The sequence below is a fragment of the Chiloscyllium plagiosum genome, chromosome 42 (assembly GCF_004010195.1).
Source record: "Chiloscyllium plagiosum isolate BGI_BamShark_2017 chromosome 42, ASM401019v2, whole genome shotgun sequence".
NCBI lineage: Eukaryota > Metazoa > Chordata > Chondrichthyes > Orectolobiformes > Hemiscylliidae > Chiloscyllium > Chiloscyllium plagiosum.
In genome coordinates this window covers 16,051,778-16,070,069 of record NC_057751.1, presented here as the reverse complement: position 1 = coordinate 16,070,069, position 18,292 = coordinate 16,051,778, and the positions used below count along the sequence as shown (strand labels likewise).

General features: G+C 52.6%; 1 protein-coding gene across 1 annotated transcript in view; it reads left to right on the top strand.

Moving 5' to 3' along the window:
• Window positions 1-18,292, top strand: part of LOC122542982 (rab11 family-interacting protein 1-like) — a 29,619-nt gene that overhangs the window by 9,887 nt on the left and 1,440 nt on the right. Inside the window, exons 3-6 of the mRNA XM_043681127.1 lie at window positions 8,018-8,454; window positions 10,775-11,435; window positions 12,374-13,798; window positions 16,907-16,964. Of these exons, the coding sequence (XP_043537062.1) occupies window positions 8,018-8,454; window positions 10,775-11,435; window positions 12,374-13,798; window positions 16,907-16,964 (2,581 nt within the window). The remainder of the gene's footprint in view (window positions 1-8,017; window positions 8,455-10,774; window positions 11,436-12,373; window positions 13,799-16,906; window positions 16,965-18,292) is intronic.

The window sequence follows — 18,292 nt, the reverse complement described above, 5'->3', positions numbered from 1 at the left end:
TCTCTCTCTGTCTGTCTGTCTCTCTCTGTCTCTCTCTGTCTGTCTGTCTCTCTCTGTCTCTCTCTCTGTCTGTCTGTCTCTCTCTGTCTCTCTCTGTCTGTCTGTCTCTCTGTCTGCCTCCCTCTCTTGTCACTGTGTCGGTCTCTCTCTCGCTGTGATTAATGATGGCCTGTGAACGCACAGTTGACTTTTTTTTAATGAAGAAAGTCTGGTTTCTTTTTTAAAACACCGATGTTCATTCACGCACTCTGTGAAGGTCTCTAAGTGGAACTAAAATGCTTCCAGAATGAGCAACGAGGCGGTTATGGTCGTCTCATATCGCTGGCTGTTTGAGGGTGGGGATCAAAAAGCAGTGGGTGCTGGAAGGGGCAGCTATCAAGGGCACTGCCCTTAAAACAAGGTTTGGGTACTGTCTCTGTCATCCTCTCCTGTCACAGTAACAATATCCTGTGGGTGGAGGAGTTTGCCCCTGCAGCTCGTGTCCTGCCCCATATTTACCCCGCAATCGATGCCGCAGCAAACAGTTGGCTCTTGCGCTCTCCTTGCTTTCAGATGTGTCTGAAATTGGCAGCCCCCTCCAGCTTACATGTTGTACTCACCATCACCACCCCCACCCTACTCCTTCAGCATGAGGCTGCATTAATACCATCAGTGTGACCGTCCTGTATCTGGGGTTTTCAGATCTATGAAATGAGAGCAGCAATGAGCTACTTTGTTCCTCAAGCCTGCACTGACATTCGATAATGTCGTGGGCTGAGACTCACGCATTCCTGATTTCTCTTCACCCTTCACACCCCAAAGCCTGTCTCCCACCATCGACAAGGCCAAGTCAGGAGTGTGGGATGGAATACTCCCCACTTGCCCTGGATTGGTGGGGGGCAGATCCAACAACACTCGAACACCATCCAGGGACCAAGCAGCCCCCGCTCGGTTGTCCCCACACCCACAAACACCCACTCCCTCCACCCCCTGACGCTTAGTAGCAGCAGTGGGGACCATCTACAAGACGCACTGCAGCAACTCTCTCAGGCTCCTCAGACAGCACCTTCCAAAACCTGCGACCACTTCCATCTAAAAGGATAAGGGGCAGCAGATACACAGGAACACCACCCCCATGCAAGTTCCCCTCCGAGCCCCTCACCGTCCTGACAGAGGAACCTTGATTATCCGAATTTCGGATTATCTGGACAAGATCACAAGGTCCCGATGCTTGGCTAAACTGTGTTATCCAACATTTGATTATCTGAACAAAATCCTCCCCGCCCGAGGCGTTCGGATAATTGAGATTCCTCTGTATCTCGGCTGTTCCTTCAGTGTCGCTGGGTCAGAATCCTGGGGCTCCCTCCCTGAGGGCGTTGTGTGGGGGGGTGTCCCTACACCACACAGACTGCAGCGGTTCAAGAAGGCAGCTCACCCCCACCCTCTCAAGGGGCAGACACTAAATGCTGAAAGAGATTATTTATGAAGACTTCCAGTGATGTAGCCTCTGCAGCTTTCTCGGTTAAAGGGTTCCAGACAGTCCTTAGCCTCCTGGAGGGATATACGTCTACATTTTTGGTTTTAAATCATCGCTCTGTTCTGTAACTGACTGGACCCCTGCTGCTGTTATTGTTTTATTTCAGCCGTGAGACACCAGGAGTCTCCTCTTTGCTGGTCTCCACGAAATACATGTCCTCTGTTTCTCTCCCCACCCCGCCCCCTGACATGACTACCATCACCACAGGCTCCAGCGCCAAGTGGATGTTCAGAATCCTGGTGTGTGGGCTGGAAAACATTCTGGAGCATTTGGTGGTTTTGAAATGGAAGCCATCCACCCCACCCAAGCCGGTGTTTCTGCTTACCCTCTGCAACACGGTGTTCACCTGTAACATGTGGGTCTTATTGGTCGCAGGGGCGAGAGTGGGTGAAAGACGCTGTCTGGTGCGAGGGAACACTGGTCCGGTGCCAGGGTGATGTTCCATTGTTTAGGAACCAGCTCCTGTTTCCCTGCCCTGGGCCTGTTTGTCATGTAAGCATCATGTTTGCTGATTAAACACTGAATTGTGAGCAGTGAAAGAGACGGTGATGATGATCAATGTGCATTTCACACTGACCTTGCCTCCTGAGACCAACTCAGCGGCGTTCTCCACTCCCACAGCACCACTGTCTCTCACTGCACCTCTGCCTCATCCCTGGACCAGGGGCCACAGTAGTTCCCTTCTGTGCCTCTTGCTGTTGAGGTGTGTCTGGGACCGTCCTGGCTACTGGAAAGGACATACTGGAGTCAGTATGTTTTAGGTGCTTAGTTTGGATTCCTGATTTCACCTACTTATTATTTTGAAATCATATGCACAAATTCACTCAGGGCATGGGCATCATGGGTACAGCATTTATTGCCTCCTTGAACCACCGCAGTCCGTGTGGTGTAGGAACTCCCACACAGCGCCCTGAGGGAGGGAGTCCCAGGATTCTGGGCAAAAGTGAGGACTGCAGATGCTGGAAACCAGAGTTGAGATCAGAGTTTTCCTGCTCCTCAGATGCTCCCTGACCTGTGCTTTTCCAGCACCACTCTGATCTAAACTCTGGGTCCCAGGATTCCGACCCAGCGAAACTGAAGGAACGGCCAATATATTTCTGAGTCGTGATGGTGAGTGGCTCGGAGGGGAACTTGCAGAGGGTGGTGTTCCCATTATCTGCTGCCCTGGATAGAACTGCTTGTGGGTTTGTGAAGGTGCTGTCTGAGGAGCCTGGGGGAATTGCTGCAGTGCGTCTTGTAGATGGTACCCACTGCTGCTACTGAGCGTCGGGGGGTGGAGGGAGTGGATGTCTGTGGGTGTGGGGACAATCAAGCGCGGGCTGCTTGTCCTGGATGGTGATTGGTAGATGACATGAGGAAATGCTTGCTCACCCAAAGGCTGATGGGTATCTGGAATGTATTGCCTAGTTTGGTGATTGAAGTGAAAATCCTCAACTATTTTAGAAGAGGAAGAATCTGGATCTGTATGGTTTCAAATCAGGCCCTGGAAAGTGGGCTTAAAATTCTGGATGTAGGTTTGCTCGCTGAGCTGGAAGGTTTGTTTTCAGATGTTTCGTCACCATACTCCGTAACAGAATCAGTGAATCTCCAGATGAAGCGTGCTGGCTTCCTATTTGTGTTTAAGGTTCCTTGGGTTGGTAACGTCATTTCCTGTGGTGACATAATTTCCTGTTTATTTTCGCAAGGGGTGGTAAGTGGGATCTGAGTCGATGTGTTTGTTAATAGATTAAAATTGGGCTTAAACTTGTTGTAATTCAGAACTAATGGGTTGCCTACCTCTTTGTGTGCAGTAACTTCCCTTTGGTCCCAAAGAAAATGCTGGCTGGTGCACTGCCTTCAAATGCAACATCATAACGTTGTGTTGTAATCACCTTTGTAGTCAGGTTAACTAAAGTTCTTCCTCAGCACTAACTCATAGAAGGTGTCAAGCTGCTTCACTCCTGACTTGGGCCTTGTCAATGGTGGGACAGGCTTTGGGGGGAGTCAGGCGGTGAGTTACTCAATGCAGCATTCCCAGCCTCTGACCTGCTCTTGTAGCTACTGTGTTTGTATGGGCTGGTCCAGTTTAGTTTCTAGTCAATGGTAACCCCCAGGACGTTGATAGGGGAGGGATTCAGTGATGGTAACACCATTGAATGTCAAGGGGGCGATGGTTAGATTCTGTCTTGTTGGAGATGGTAACCTCCAGGATGCTGGTTGATAGTTTCGGGGGGTGGGTCGAATTAGTGATGGTAACACTATTAAAGACTAAAGATTTATTGTATCCGAATGAAATAGAGGAAGAAAGTGAACCAAGCTGTGGAAGTGTCACAGTTTGAGGTTAAGGGTCAGCTCAGCCATAATTCTGTTGAATGTCGGTACAGGTTGGGAGAGCCTGAATGGCCTCTATTCATTCCTGTGACCAGGTTGTGAGCTGAACAGTTTGTGTGATTAACATCTCTGGACGATGGAACGGTGTTTTGTTTACTGCTCCACCTCTGCTGCAGTTTCTGTGCAGCTAAGGTAACAAAGAAGGATTTGTGATTGGGTGATAACTGAACTTCGTCTGAAATGCAAGACTTGTTTGGAATGTGCAGTAGCGAATGCCGTTCCCCACACCCTGGCCCTCCGGCAGTGCTCTGCAATTAAAATACCACTTTTCAAGAGGTGGGTGTGGGTTGGAGAGAGAGAGAGAGTGTACAAGGAGATTTGCTGCAAGTTTGTGCCTGGCACCCTGGTAACATGAGACTCTCTCTTCTCGATCGCTGAGAGTGGAAGATAAGATAGCTGTGGGATTGTCAGAGAGCTAGTATTTCATTTGGAGGGACCTCGATTTGACTGCCAGGTTCGACAATTGTTGGCTTTGTCTCCATGACATGATTGATGCTTCACACCGCCAAAGTGAGGCACCTGTAAAACTAGCGTGCTTGTATCATTTTGAAGATTTCTGGACCGTGTTTGGCTATTTGTTTCCTCCTCCCATTGTGACGCCCATTCTGCCATCTTGGAGAAAACCGGGGCCCCTCAACTGGAGCCTCCCCCTTAGTGGAACTGAGTGCCAGTTGCCTGGAACATTGTGATGTTTAGCGCGCTGTCTCACTCTCTGTCTATTTATTAATGACAGTCTCTAGGTAGCGCAGAGCATGTTCAATCTTTTTGCCTCACACTCATCACGGCAAAATGCAAAAAATCCACATTTCAGACTCTTGCAGCAATTGATCCTTTCCTGAGGGGAGAGGGTGCTGATAAGTTGGCAAACTGACCTTGACTGAGGTATTAAATTGATCCAGCACACTCTTCACTCATTATTGAGTATCTGGAATTAAGAGACATGGGGTCCAGCAGCACGGAAACAAGCCCGTCGGTCCAACCTGTCTATGCCAACAGTGATCCCAAACTAAACTAGCCCCCACTTGACAGCGCTTTGACCCATAATCCTCCAAACCCTTGCTGTTCATGTATGTACTCAAATATCTGGTAAATGGTGTAACTGTACCCACACTCACCACTTCCTCGGGAAGGTCATTTCACACACGAACCATTCTGTGTAAAAGAAAATAAAATTGCCCTCTCCCCCCCTTGTCCTTTTGAGTGTTCTCTCCTCTCACCTTGCAAATGTGCCCTCTAGTCTTGACATGCCCTACCCTGGTCTGCCATTCACCTTATCTATGCCCCTCATGATCTTAGAAACCTCTATAAGGTCACCCCTCAACCTCCTACGCCCCAGCCTGTTCAGCCTCATGTCATAACTCAAACCCTCCGTTCCCAGCAGCATCCCAGTAAATCTCTTCTGAACCCTCTCCAGTTTAATATAATCATTCCTATAACAGGCAGACCAGAACTGGACACAGTTCTCCAGATGAGGCCTCACCAACAACCTGTACATCCTCAACACGACACCCCGACTCCTGTAGTTTCTCGTTTAATTTCAGTCATCCACAGGATGTGGGTTTTACTGGCTCGGCCAGCAGTTAATGCCCATTCCTGATTACCCAGAGGGCAGTTGTAAGTGTCAGTCATGTTGCTGTCGGTCTGGAGTCACATGGAGAAGGATGGCAATTTCCTTCCTTAAAGGGCATTAATGAACCAGGTGGTTTTTTCCGACTCGTTACAGTGGGTTCGTGGTCATCATTCATTCTAGATTATTGTTGACTGGAAATTCCGCCACCTGATGTGCCAGGATTCAAACCCAGGTCCTCAGAACATTACTGGGTCCCGTACAATAATACCACAGGGCCATTGGTTCCCCCTGGTGTTTGTCCTGAGAATTGCATAATAACATACTTCAGCAACACACCCCCTTGCTTTTCCAGCCACTTTCATATCATTCGATTTCTTCGTCCCCCATCCAAATTTTGTTTTTCAAAGAAAAAAGCGTGCATATCTGAATTTGCGCTCTGTGGTAGTGAGTTCCATGTTTAAGCCACTCTCTCTTCGGTAACGGGAGTTGATACTGAATGTCCGGTTGAATGTTGTCAGCTTTGGCCCCCATTGCTGAGGGACAGCCCTTGCCTACTGGCCTCTTAGTGGGGACGAAGGCCGAGTGCTGTTTTCACTCGATGACTAATCCAGAGACCCAGGTAATGTTGTGGGGTCCCAGGCTCGGTCCTCCCCACCCCCGACTGGAGAGAGAGAGGGGTCAGATAGTGTTGGAGAAGTTCCTTTCCCATCGCAGTGTCGGAGCCTGACATTGCTGTTCTCCCCCTGATTTGCTGACCAGGGGGCCAATAGCTTTGGGCCTGTTTAGCTTCTCAAAATTCTAATCGGTTTCGAACAGCTCTCCCTTTTGGAAGGAGCTTTGTAATCTCTGCTTGTGCCAGATAACTGGAGCCATTCCTATGTGGTAGCTCGCTCTCTCGCACTCTCTGACCTTTTGTGTGTCTCTGGACATGATCAACAGCTTCCTTTCTACAAAGGAATGTAGAGGCTTCACTCCTCGATCGACCTACTGTATTGTAGATGGTCTCCACAATGTGGAGCGCACTCTTGCGTTGTGTGGTTCATTGGGTGGCACTCAAGTGCTCTGAATCATGAGGTTCCTGGTTCAGACCCTGGCAGAGCATTGCAGAGGGTGTGCTGCACTGTTGACAGTCGCAGGGTATTTTTCCCTTGGGCAGGCCGTTCGGGTCCTTCAAGCTTGCTCTCCCATTTCAGCTCGCTGACAATTAACATCAGCTCTGCCTTCCCGCAAAGATAATCTTTCGCCCCCCCCACTTAAACATTTACAGATTCTACATTGATTGCTGTTTAACGATGGGCACTCCAAAGGCGCTCAACCCTTGGTAAGACAGGGTAATGTTTCCCCCTCGTCGGTTAATAAATGGGCACCTCCTTATTTGTAAACTGCTGACCCCTAATTCCACAAGAGGTCAAATTCCAGTGTAGAGTTTACCATTAAAAGTGGGACCCTCAGGAGCTTTGATTTACTGAGGGGTCTTGAGGTGCAAGTCGGTAGCTCCCTGCAAGTGGAGGGAGTGGGCGAGGTGGGACAGAAGGTTTGGCATGTTTACCTTCATCGGTCGGGGCATGGAGGACACGAGTTGCCAAGTCGTGTTGCAGCTGCATTAGACTTTGGTCAGGCCACGTTGGGATACTGTGTGCAGTTGTGGCCAACGCAGTACAGGAGGGTTTGGAGGCTTCGGAGAGGGAGGCAGAAGAGGGTTTACCTGGATGTTGCCTGGATTGGAGTGGATTAGCTGTAAGCAAGAGGCTGGGCAAACTTGGCTTGTTTTCACTCCAGCATTGGAGGCTGAGGGATGACCCGATACAAGATTATAAAATTATGAGAGGTGTGGATAGGGTGTGTACTCGGATTCTCTTTGTCAGGGTAAAAATGTCAAATACTTGGGGGGTGGGGGGGCATAGGTGTAAGGTGGGGAGGGGGAAAAGTGTTTAAAGGAGATGTGTGAGGCAAGCTTTCTATGCACAGGGGTGGTAGTTACTTGGAACCAGCTGCCAGGGGAGTGGTAGAAGCAGGTAAGGTAGCAACATCTAAGAAGCACTTAGACAAACGTGAACAGACAGGGAGTAAAGGGATACAGATCACGGGCAGCAGATGGTTTAGTTAGAATAGTGTCATGGTCAGCACAGATGTGTGGGGCCGAAGGGCCTGTTCCTGTGCTCTCTCCTGTAAGAGGGAGCGACCTTTCAGCACCAGCCCGGTGAAGCTCCCTCAGGATCTCGTGTTTGTTATGTCACCACTGTTTTTTCTGAATTCCCGAGGATACAGGTCAGGGCAGAACCTGATCAGAAGTATGGAGAGAGTGGTGGGCGGGGGTGAATGATGGGAAGGTTAGCCCAAGATGCTGGTACAGTTACCGTGTTCAAAAGACGTTTGAACAAGTACACGGATGGAAAAGGTTTAGGCAGGCCTGGGCCCAAACGCAGGCATCTGGGACTAGTTTAGTTTGAGATGTCTGGTCAGCATGGAGGCGTGGGGCCGAAGGGTCTGTTTCCATGCTGTGCGTCTCTAAAACAGGGGCTGGTTTGTTCTAATGGGTTTCTCTCGGTCTCTCCTGTCAGATGGTACAAGCTGTATTCCAAAGCCGGGAAGGCGGATAAGGAGAGGGGCGAGATCGAGGCTGACATCCAGTTTGTGCGCAACAACATGACGGCCAGCATGTTCGACCTGTCGGGCACGGACAAATCCCGCTCCACCCTGGGGAAGCTGAAGGACAGGCTCAAGGGCAAGAAGAGAGGCGGCTTCTCGGACTCTGCGTCCGCCATCGTGCCCAGCCTGGGCACCGTGGCTGACAGCGACGGCGAAGACGAGCTGCCGACCAGCAAGGCAGCCACCACGTCCAGGCTCAAGGGGCTCTTCCCCAAGTCCAACCTGCAGCGCAGCTCGCTCTCTCAGTCCATGTCGGTCATCCCCACCGCCCCCTCCTCTCCTCCCAGGGGCACCAGGGACAGGGACAGCCACGGCTTCACGGAGATAAAGCTACATGATTCGGCGGGAGGTACGTTCGCGTGGCGCTGCTTCTTTTTAAAAAGAAAACGTTTCCTGTGGCCCAATGCTTCGGGTGTTTACTGAGCCAGGAGAAGGCCACGGGGGTTGTGTGTACGGGATGGAGTTATTTTTTTAAAAGCCTTGCCTGCTTTCTGAACCGTTTTGTCGTCGGGCGGGTATGGCGGGCGGACAGGGCTCGGTGTGAGTTTGGTGAGGGGCAGCAGGGCTTCAGATGGGCAGAGGCCGAGGAATGGCAGGTGGAACTTAATTCAGGTAAGTGCGGGGCGTCACATGTTGATCAGGCAAACCAGGGCAAGCGTTGTCCACTTAATGGTAAGGGATGTTGTCCAACAGACCCAGTTCCTTGAAAGTGGCGTCACATGTAGAGAGGGTAGTGATGAAGGTGATTGGTACGCTCCCCTTCGTTGGTTAGGGCATTGGGTGCAGGAGTTGAGATGTCATCTTACCAAGACATTGGTAAGGCCATATTTGGTGTACTGCATCCAATTCTGGTTGCCCTGTTACAGGAAGGGTGTTCTTGAAGTGCAAAGGGTGCAAAAAAGATTGACAAGGATGTTCCTGAGACTGGAGGATTTGAGTTTAAAGGGGAGGCTGGGACTTTTTCCCCCCCCCCACCCCCGGGAGTGTAGGAGAGTTTTATAAAATCATGAGGGGCGTGGATCAGGTTAAATACCCAAGGTCTTTTCCCCAGGGCAAGGGAGTCCATAACTACATAAAAAAGGTTTGGGCTGAGAGGGGGAAGATTTAAGATGGACCTGAGGGGCAACGTCTTCACATACAGAGGCTGGCTCATGTGTGGAATGAGCTGCCAGAGGAAGTGGTGGAGGCTGGTACAAGGACCAGGTTAGGAAGGGTTTTGAGTTTGGTCCAAGTGCTGGTAAATGGGACTGGATTAGTTTCGGATATCTGGTTAGCGTGGACAAGTTGGACCTATTTTTGTGCCGTGTGACACTATGACCCAGATACATCTTTCTTTGAAGTTTGCGTCACACGTTAAAGCATTGTCTTCGTTTTTCAGTCCTTTGAGTGCAGGCGCTGGGACACCGTGTTGAGGTTGTTCAGGACATTAGTGAGGCCCCTTCTGGTCGACCAGTTTTAGGAAGGATGTTATTCCGCTGGAGAGGGTTCAGAAGAGATTTCCCAGGATGACGTTATTGGATATGGAAGGTCTGAGTGACGAAAGACAGGATAGGCTGAGACTGTGTCTTTACCTGAGCAGAGGAGGTTGAGAGGCAAGCTACCAGAAGTTTAGAAACTAATGAAGGGTATATGGAAGATGTCTTTTCCCGACGGGGGTGGGGGGGGGGGGTTTGAAGACTTGGGGGCATATTTTTCAGGTGAGAGGAGAAATATAAGAACAGGCACGAGGAGCACACTTTTTTTACGGAGTGGTTTGTGTGTGGAATGAACTTCCTGAGGAAGTGGTGGACGTACAATGTTGGAAAGACATTTGGATAAGCCCGTGAAGTGGAAAGGCTTGGATGACGTGAGCCAGGCGCAGGCAGGTGGGGCTAGTTTAGTTTGGGGTTATGGTTGGCACGGACTGGTCGGGCCGAAGGGTCTGCTCCAATGCTGTATGACTGTGTCACGGAGGGCGGGAGGATAGCAGGAGGTCAGTGTGGAGCTCGCAGAGACATTTAGCTTGGGGGGTCAGAGAGGTGGACGATTTTTTCTCCCTCTGGATCCTCATGCGTTCCAGTAAATGTCTCACAGATCTACACCGAAGCCGCCTCCCGTACTGCCATTGGCAAAGACCCTGAAGATGACAATTCTCCGTAACGTGGGAGGGCGCGCAGGCACATTGAGCTGTGCCGACTGAGTGACCTCCTGGCACCGGACGTTGTGAATCACACAGTATGGAAGAGGCTTTTCTGTCCATCCAGTCTGTACTGCCAGAAATACGCGATGACCTCCGCTAGTACCACTTTGCTGCAGTAGGCCCAAAGCCTTGAATGTTGTGGCGCTCCACGTACTCCACCAGCACAATGTAAAAGTTGTGAAGTTTGTATGTTCCAGATGTCTGGAATGTCTGCTCGCATCTGCCTTTAAAATAAGGAAACGTTAGGATCTGGGGCACCTCCTCAAGGTATTCTTGGTCGGGGGTGGGGTTCTGGTCTGGTCCATGACACTCTGCTTCTCAACCTCTCCCCTCCTCGAAGGCTGAGTGACCCCTGGGTTAGTGGGAGAGTGGGAGTTCTCTGTCGATTGAGTCAGAGTGTCACCACCTCCCGCTCCCAGAGTTGGTGAGGCCGCTTCTGTTTCTCGAGAGGCGTTAGTTTTTAATCTTGTTGAACTTTGTCGTTGTGCAGAGGAGACCTCCCCGAAGGGCCTGCACGTCCCCAAGATTCTGAGCCACAAGCGGGCGGCCAGCGCCGACAACAAGCAGCTGGACCTGGTGCTCTCGGGGAACGCGAGGAAGGAGCCTCTGTCGTTGTTCGGGGGCCTGAGGCCCAAGAGTGACCCGGTGTCCCAGTCCAACCTCTGCATCAACGGCAGCCATGTCTACACGGAGGAGCCAGCCCAGGCCGTGCCCCCGCCCAGACCCAGGCCCGAGCCCAGGAGCCGCTTCTACGCCCCGTCCCCCGAAGAGGGCTCGAGACCAGATAGCCCCCCCCGTGGGCCGGCTGACCCCCCGACCCCCGTCTCGGGCAAGGGGGCACCGGATGCCGGCGACGAGGGGCGGGCTCGCTCGTTGAACCCCTTCGAGGCTGAGGAGGAGGAGGAGGAAAGGGGGCAGACGCCGGAGCAGGAGGGCGGACAGGAGCTGGCGCCCGAGGAGCCCAGGCCCCAGGCCAAGAAGGAGGAGGTCCGCCGAGGGGGCCTGATGTCCCTCTTCCCCAAGAAGGCAGAGGCCCCCAGAGCCCCCGAGGGGAAGGACCCCCGCGGGCTGTCCGACGAGGATCGGGGGGAGGTCAAGAAACCAACGAGTACCTCGGTGTGGGCAAGCAGGACGGCGGCCGTTAAACCCAAGTAAGCTGCGCCAATCCGGGGGCGTAATCTCAAAGCCCATCACACCCAACATGCCCCTCCCACCCAACCTTCACTCGGTTTCCTCACCAGGGAACCAGGCTTAGTCTGGGTGTAACCCGCGGACCCCTTGCCGGGACACCTTTTTTTTTCCCTCCTGATTCGAGCTCTGTCCACATCACTCCTCCCTGGGTTGGAAAGGTGGATGAGTGGGCTGAAGGAGCTCCTGGGGCGCGCTCCCATCCTTTCAGTAGGAGACACGAGCTTCCCCCGGCACTCCTGGTGCGTACTGAGCTTCCATGAGGATGTGATGGGATCCTGACTGACTTGTACATTGTGTAAAACCCCTTCCCTCTCCGTCTTGGTCGAGGCCAATACTCTGTTAGCTTTCCCAATCACTTGCTTCAGCTGCACACTAAATTGTTGAGGTTCACATACTGGGTCACCCAGATCCCTCGACATCACCGTCTATCTCTTGCTCTCTCTCCGCTCGGTCTGTCTCTCTGATTTCTAATAGAGAGAGAGATCTGATTTCTAATATCTCTCTCTCTCTCTCTGATTTCTAATCTCTCTCTGATTTCTAATCACTCCCTCTCTCAGGTTTCCAATCTCCCTCTCTCTCTCTGATTTCTAATCTCTCTCTCTCTCTCTCTCTCCCTCTCTCTGGTTCCCAGTTTCTCTGGTTCCCAGTCTCCCCTCCCCCTCTCTGGTTCCCAGCTCTCGCTCTCTCTGATTTCTAATACCTCCTTGAGAATGGGTTGTTTCTTCCATCGGGGTATTGTTCTGAGGACAGCGTGAGGCAAGATTAGAGTTCCCTCCCCCCATCCCTGCTTCCATTTTCCTTAGCTCAGATCCTGTCCCTTTCTTATTGTTCTCGAGGCAGTGACGTTCCTGGGAGAAGCAGGGGGCCCTCTGACGAGTCTTCTGTCCTCTCTCCGCAGATTGGAGGTGTCTCCGAAGGCTGAAACCGGAGCCGGAACCTCATCACCCTCTCCCCCGCTCCTCTCGGCTCGGGCCCACCCCTTTGACCTGACCCCGGTCCTCCAGGACGTCCCGTCTCTGCGCTCCCCCTCCTCAGACTCCAGGACAACAGTGTGGGCCTCCCCCCTGCCCCCTCTTCCCAACTCTTCCTCCTCATCCTCATCCTGCTCTCCTAATACCTCAGAGGCCTCCATCAAGCTCAAAAGGCAGAGGGCGCCATTCAGGGAGGGCAACAGGACGCCCGCCGAAGACCTCTTCTGGGAGTTGACCCATGGGAGCCCAGGGACGGGTGGGGGCCAGGGGTCACCTGGGAGCCCGAGGGTGGTGGGAGAGGGGTCAGAAGGCAGGGAGACACGGCCCCCATCCCAGGATCCCAGGCTGGCTGGCACCCCGGAGCCATGGGCCTCTCTTCACCCAGACTCCTCACCCCTGTCCCCAGGGGACGCTGTCACCACCTCCTCGTCCCCAGGGGGCGCTGTCACCACCTCCTCGTCCCCAGGGGGCCCTGTCACCACCACTTTCCCGTCCCCCTCACCCCAGTCCCCAGTGGACACTGTCTCCCCCTCACTCCCATCCCCGGGGAGCACTGACTCCCCCTCACCCCCATCCCTGGGAGGTGCTGTCAGCACCATCTCCCCGTCCCCCTCGCCCCAGTCCCCAGGGGGTGCTGTCTCCCACTCATTCCCGTCCCTGGTGAGCACTGTCTCCTCAACCCTCCGGGAGCCCCCTGCAGTCCCTCCGAGGGGCGGGACACCCACACCAGGGCTCCCTGTCCCGGTGCCCAGGCGCGCGGCCCGGGTGGACCCACCCCCTTCTCCAGAAGGCCAGCCCGGCGTGGGCCCTTCCCCTCAGGGAAGGGGGTCTGGCTGTGAGAATGCCGAGCGCCCCATCCCGGTGACCGCAGGACTGAAGGAGAACGAGGAGGTCTGTCCGGACACCTCCGAGTTTCCCCGTGCACTGCCCGCTCTCCCGGAGGAGCCCCTGGCTTGGAATGGTGACCCTTCCCACACGGGCAAGATGGCTGCTGGGGAGGTGGGGTGGAGGGGCGGCCTGGCCGAGGTCGCAGCGCCCCTGGAGGAGCCTTTGACCGAGCCAACCCCCGTGGGCCCTCGCTGGGAGCAGTCCCCGAGCCCGGTCGCCCTCGCTCCTTCCCTCCTCCCGGCCTCTCGTGCTCCTTCACCTCCGGCCCTGTCGCTCCTCCTCTCCCCGTCCCCCCCGCTCCTGTCCCCATCGTCCTCGCCCATGATCAGTGCCGCTCGCTCAGTGAATCCTCCTGAACCGGGACTTTCTGACCGGAAGAGGCTGCCTCAGGCTAAAGTTTTGCCCACGGAGACACAGCCAATCGATTCCCTGAACAGTGAGTCAGCTGTACCTTCCAGACGCAGGTGAGGTCCGGCTAGCTCCAAGTATTGCCTAAAACCTCCCCCAAAGCTCCGTCCCTCCTTTGGGGTGACTGTGACCTTGCAGAGGTTTATAAAACCATGAGGGGTGTAGATAAGGTCAATGACAGGTGTCTTTTCTCTAGCATGGGGGAATTTCGGGACTCAGGGTCCATATTTGTAACGTCAGAGGAGAAAGATTTATTCAAGGCATGAAGGTCTACGCTTTCTACGCAGTGATTTGTGTGTGGAATGAACATGGCGAGGAAGTGGTGGGTGTGGGTATGGTTACAACATTCAAAAACATTTGGATAAGTAAATGAATAAGAAATGTTTGGAGGGTTGTGGGCCAGGAGCAGGCAGGTGGGATTAGTTTAGTTTGGAATTAGGGTCAACACTGACTGGCAGGACCGAAGGGTCTGTTTCTCTGCTATATGACTCTGTGACGTCATCCGAACCTTGGCTTGGGTTAAATTTGTTTTATTTTATTATCCTCAGCCATGGTTATGCTGGCAAACGATGACTGTAGCATGTAGGATCACTGTCGTGCAGGCTGAGGGCATTTGGCCTGTCGAGTTTGCACTGACCCTCCCCCCTACGAAGAGCATCCCACCCTATGCCCGTAACCACAGCATTTTCTTACCCACCTCGCCCACGCATCCCTGGATGTCAGGTTTGAGAAGTGAGCCAGAACTCTTCCCCCTACCCTGAGGCCTTCTCCAGAGGCAACATCCAGAGATGTCTGTCTTTGTCACAATTTCAGGGCAGCGGGGCTGCTGATGCTCATCTATACTGTTCCCCATCAAACACTCCCAGGACAGGGACAGCACGGGGTTAGATACAGAGTAAAGCTCCCTCTACACTGTCCCCCCATCAAACACTCCCAGGACAGGGACAGCACGGGGTTGGATACACAGTAAAGTTCCCTCTCCACTGTCCCCCCCATCAAACACTCGTCAAAGCCATAATTGCAAAACTCTCTTCCATGTGAAAAGATGTGTCATGTAAATAAGAACCAAGACCAATTCAACCTAGCCGATTACTGCCCCAGTCTCCACTCTGTAAAGTGATGGAAGGTGTCATCAACCGGGCTATCAAGCAGCACTTACTCAGCAATAACCTGCTCAGTACCCCCCAGTTTGGGTTTCGCCAGGGTCACTCAGCTCCTGACCTCATTACAACCTTGGTTCAAACACGGACAAAAGGGGCCGACTTCCAGAGGGGATCGCCCATCAAATACTCCCAGGATAGGGACAGCACAGGGTTGGATACACAGTAAAGTTCCCTCTCCACTGTCCCCCCCCCCCATCAAACACTCGTCAAAGCCATAATTGCAAAACTCTCTTCCATGTGAAAAGATGTGTCCTGTAAATAAGAACCAAGACCAATTCAACCTAGCCGATTCCTGCCCCAGTCTCCACTCTGTAAAGTGATGGAAGGTGTCATCAACCGGGCTATCAAGCAGCACTTACTCAGCAATAACCTGCTCAGTACCCCCCAGTTTGGGTTTCGCCAGGGTCACTCAGCTCCTGACCTCATTACAACCTTGGTTCAAACACGGACAAAAGGGGCCGACTTCCAGAGGGGAGGGGAGAGCTGACCGCTCTTTTGCAGCAAGGCTGCACTGGACAGACTTGTGGCATCAAGGAGCTGTAGCAAAACTGGAACCTCTGGAGCGGGTGCAACTTGAACCCAAGCTCCTGGTTCAGAGGTTGGGACACTGCCGCTGTCCTGCAAGACCTCCGCAGGGATGTGTCCTCAGCCCACCATCTCCAGCTGCTTGAACATTAACCTTTGCTCCATCATAAGGTCAGAAGTGGGGACGTGCAATGTTCAGCACCATTCAGATCCTGAGGCAGTCTATGTTCAAATGCAACAAGATCTGGACAATATCCAGGCTTGGGCTGAGCAGTGGCTGATGATAAAATTATTACCAGTGACTGGCCGTCTCTGCGAATGGGTGGGAGAATCTAACCATCTTCCTTTGGTGTTCAGTGGTATAACCAGCACTGAGCTGGCTACCTTGTGGAGTGCACTGAGGGTGGGCAGTAAATGTTAGCCTTGCCAGTCATGTCCCGACTTGGGGCACCTGCATGTAGTAGCCTGCACTAAACTGTATTGGTCCTTGTCTTCAGTTGATCATAGAATCCCTACAGTGTACAAAGTAGGCCATTCAGCCCAGTTGAGTCCACACTGACCCTCCATAGAGCAAACCCACCCCTCCCCCACCCCTAACCCACCCCTCACCCTCTCCTTGTAACCCTGCATTCCCCCCCCCGGCTAACCCATCTAACCTGCACATGCCTGGACACGACGGGGCAGCTTAGCATGGCCGATGCATCCTAATGTGCATATCTTTGGACTGTGGGAGGAAACCCATGCAGACACGGGGAGAATGTGCAAACTCCACACAGTCGCCCAAGGCAGGAATCGAAACCGTGTCCCTGGCGCTTTGAGGCAGTAGTGCTAACCACTGAGTTATTGTGCTACTTAAATTTTTCTAAAAACTTCAACCAGTGTTTCTAATCAACTTGTTCAGAGATGTTATTGTACACCTCTGCAGTAGATGGGAGTTGAGCCTCCCAGTCCATGGTTTGGGACACTACCTCTGCACCAAAAGAGGGCCCTAGCGATCGATGAAACAGGGGGTTAACTGACTTATTGTCTCAGCAGCTTACAAGGCCTTAGTTACCCCCCTAGCGGCCGACGGACAAGTACTAACCTCCTGTGCTGAACAGCCACCCCATTATCCTGCTTCCCCCCCGAGAATGGTCCCTTGCACTTTTCGATCTAAGTTCAAATTCTGAATCCGAGGGTGGGGAAAGTCATGTATGCTTCACGTTTTAAATGCAGTTTGTGCATGGTGACGTTCAACCTCAGAACGGGGATGGGGCAGCGAAGGTGAGCACTTGTGGACCACAGAACTGATCAGATTCGATCGACCCTGTACAACAATACAGTGAAAAGTATTGTTTCCGACTCCAGTTGGGGAACAAATTGCGAACTCCCTGCTGACTTCCCCCTTCCTTTTTTTTTGTTTCGCAGCTGCATTTTACTAGCGCCTCGCTCAGCGCCAGAATGCCCTGAAACATTTCGTTAGACCTTTCGATACAGGAAGCTTGGCGCCCAGTTTGCGCACATGAAGCTCTCTCCAAGTGTAGCAGGCCTCATGGCATAGCGGTGAGGAATCGGGGCTGAATGTCAGGCTGGGCTGGGTTGCAAGTGTGTTGAGTGCCTCTCCCTTTATTTTAAAAACCTTTCAAGCTTTCCTTCATTGGTCAGAGTATTGAGTACAGGAGTTGGGAGGTCATGTTGCGGCTGTACAGGACATTGGTTAGGCCACTGTTGGAATATTGCGTGCAATTCTGGTCTCCTTCCTATGGGAAAGATGTGAAACTTGAAAGGGTTCAGAAAAGATTTACGAGGATGTTGCCAGGATTGGAGGATTTGAGCTACAGGGAGAGGTTGAACAGGCTGGGCTGTTTTCCCTGGAGCGTCGGAGGCTGAGGGGTGACCTTACAGAGGTTTACAAAATTATGAGGGCATGGATAGGATAAATAGACAAAGTCTTTTCCCTGGGGTGGGGGAGTCCAGACCTAGAGGGGCATAGGTTTAGGGTGAGAGGGGAAAGATATAAAAGAGACCTAAGGGGCAATGTTTTCACACAGACGGTGGTACATGTATGGAATGAGCTGCCAGAGGATGTGGTGGAGGCTGGGAACAATGACAGCATTTAAAAAGCATCTGGATGGGTATACGAATAGGAAGGGTTTGGAGGGATATGGGCCGGGTGCTGGCAAATGGGGCTAGATGGGGTTGGGGTTTCTGGGTCAGCATGGACGGGTTGGACCGAAGGTTCTGGTTCCATTCTGTACATTTCTATGACTCCATCTTCAACGCTGCCAAAAGCAGCTGAGAGGGACCTTGATGGGCAGGCCGGCGGGAGGGCTGTTCCCTCTGGTCTCTGAATGGGGGACGTTCGATCAGAGACGGAGCTGGGTGCAAATCCCCCAAAGGCATACCGAATGTTCTTCGCCCACTCCCAGAGAGCTGCTGGGGATGGATCGCTGCCAAGTCCAACCCCAAGTTCGTTCTGGTTTTTGAGGAGGGTGAGGGGAATTGGCGTTGAGGTTGCAATCACACACCCCATTGTACAGAAGAGGATGGAGGGGCCCGAATGGCCTGCTCCCATCTTCTACATACCTGGCAGTGGACAGGGGTAGGTAAGAGGCGCGCAGTAAGGCATGCTGCAGGATGTTGCAGAAGATTCCCATCTGAATTCCCAGTCATGACTTCTTCAAAAAACTTCATTTTTCATGTGTTAATATTCCTGGTGGTGAATCTGAAACCAGAGACCGATCAGGCCTTTGCTCCAACTGTTTTTAATCTTGACATCTATCTTTCTTTCCTTCCCCTCTTCTCTTTTTCATCCTCTCTCTCTCTCTCCCCCCCCCCCCCACCTTCCCCACTCTCTCCACATCGCCCCCGCCTTCCCCACTC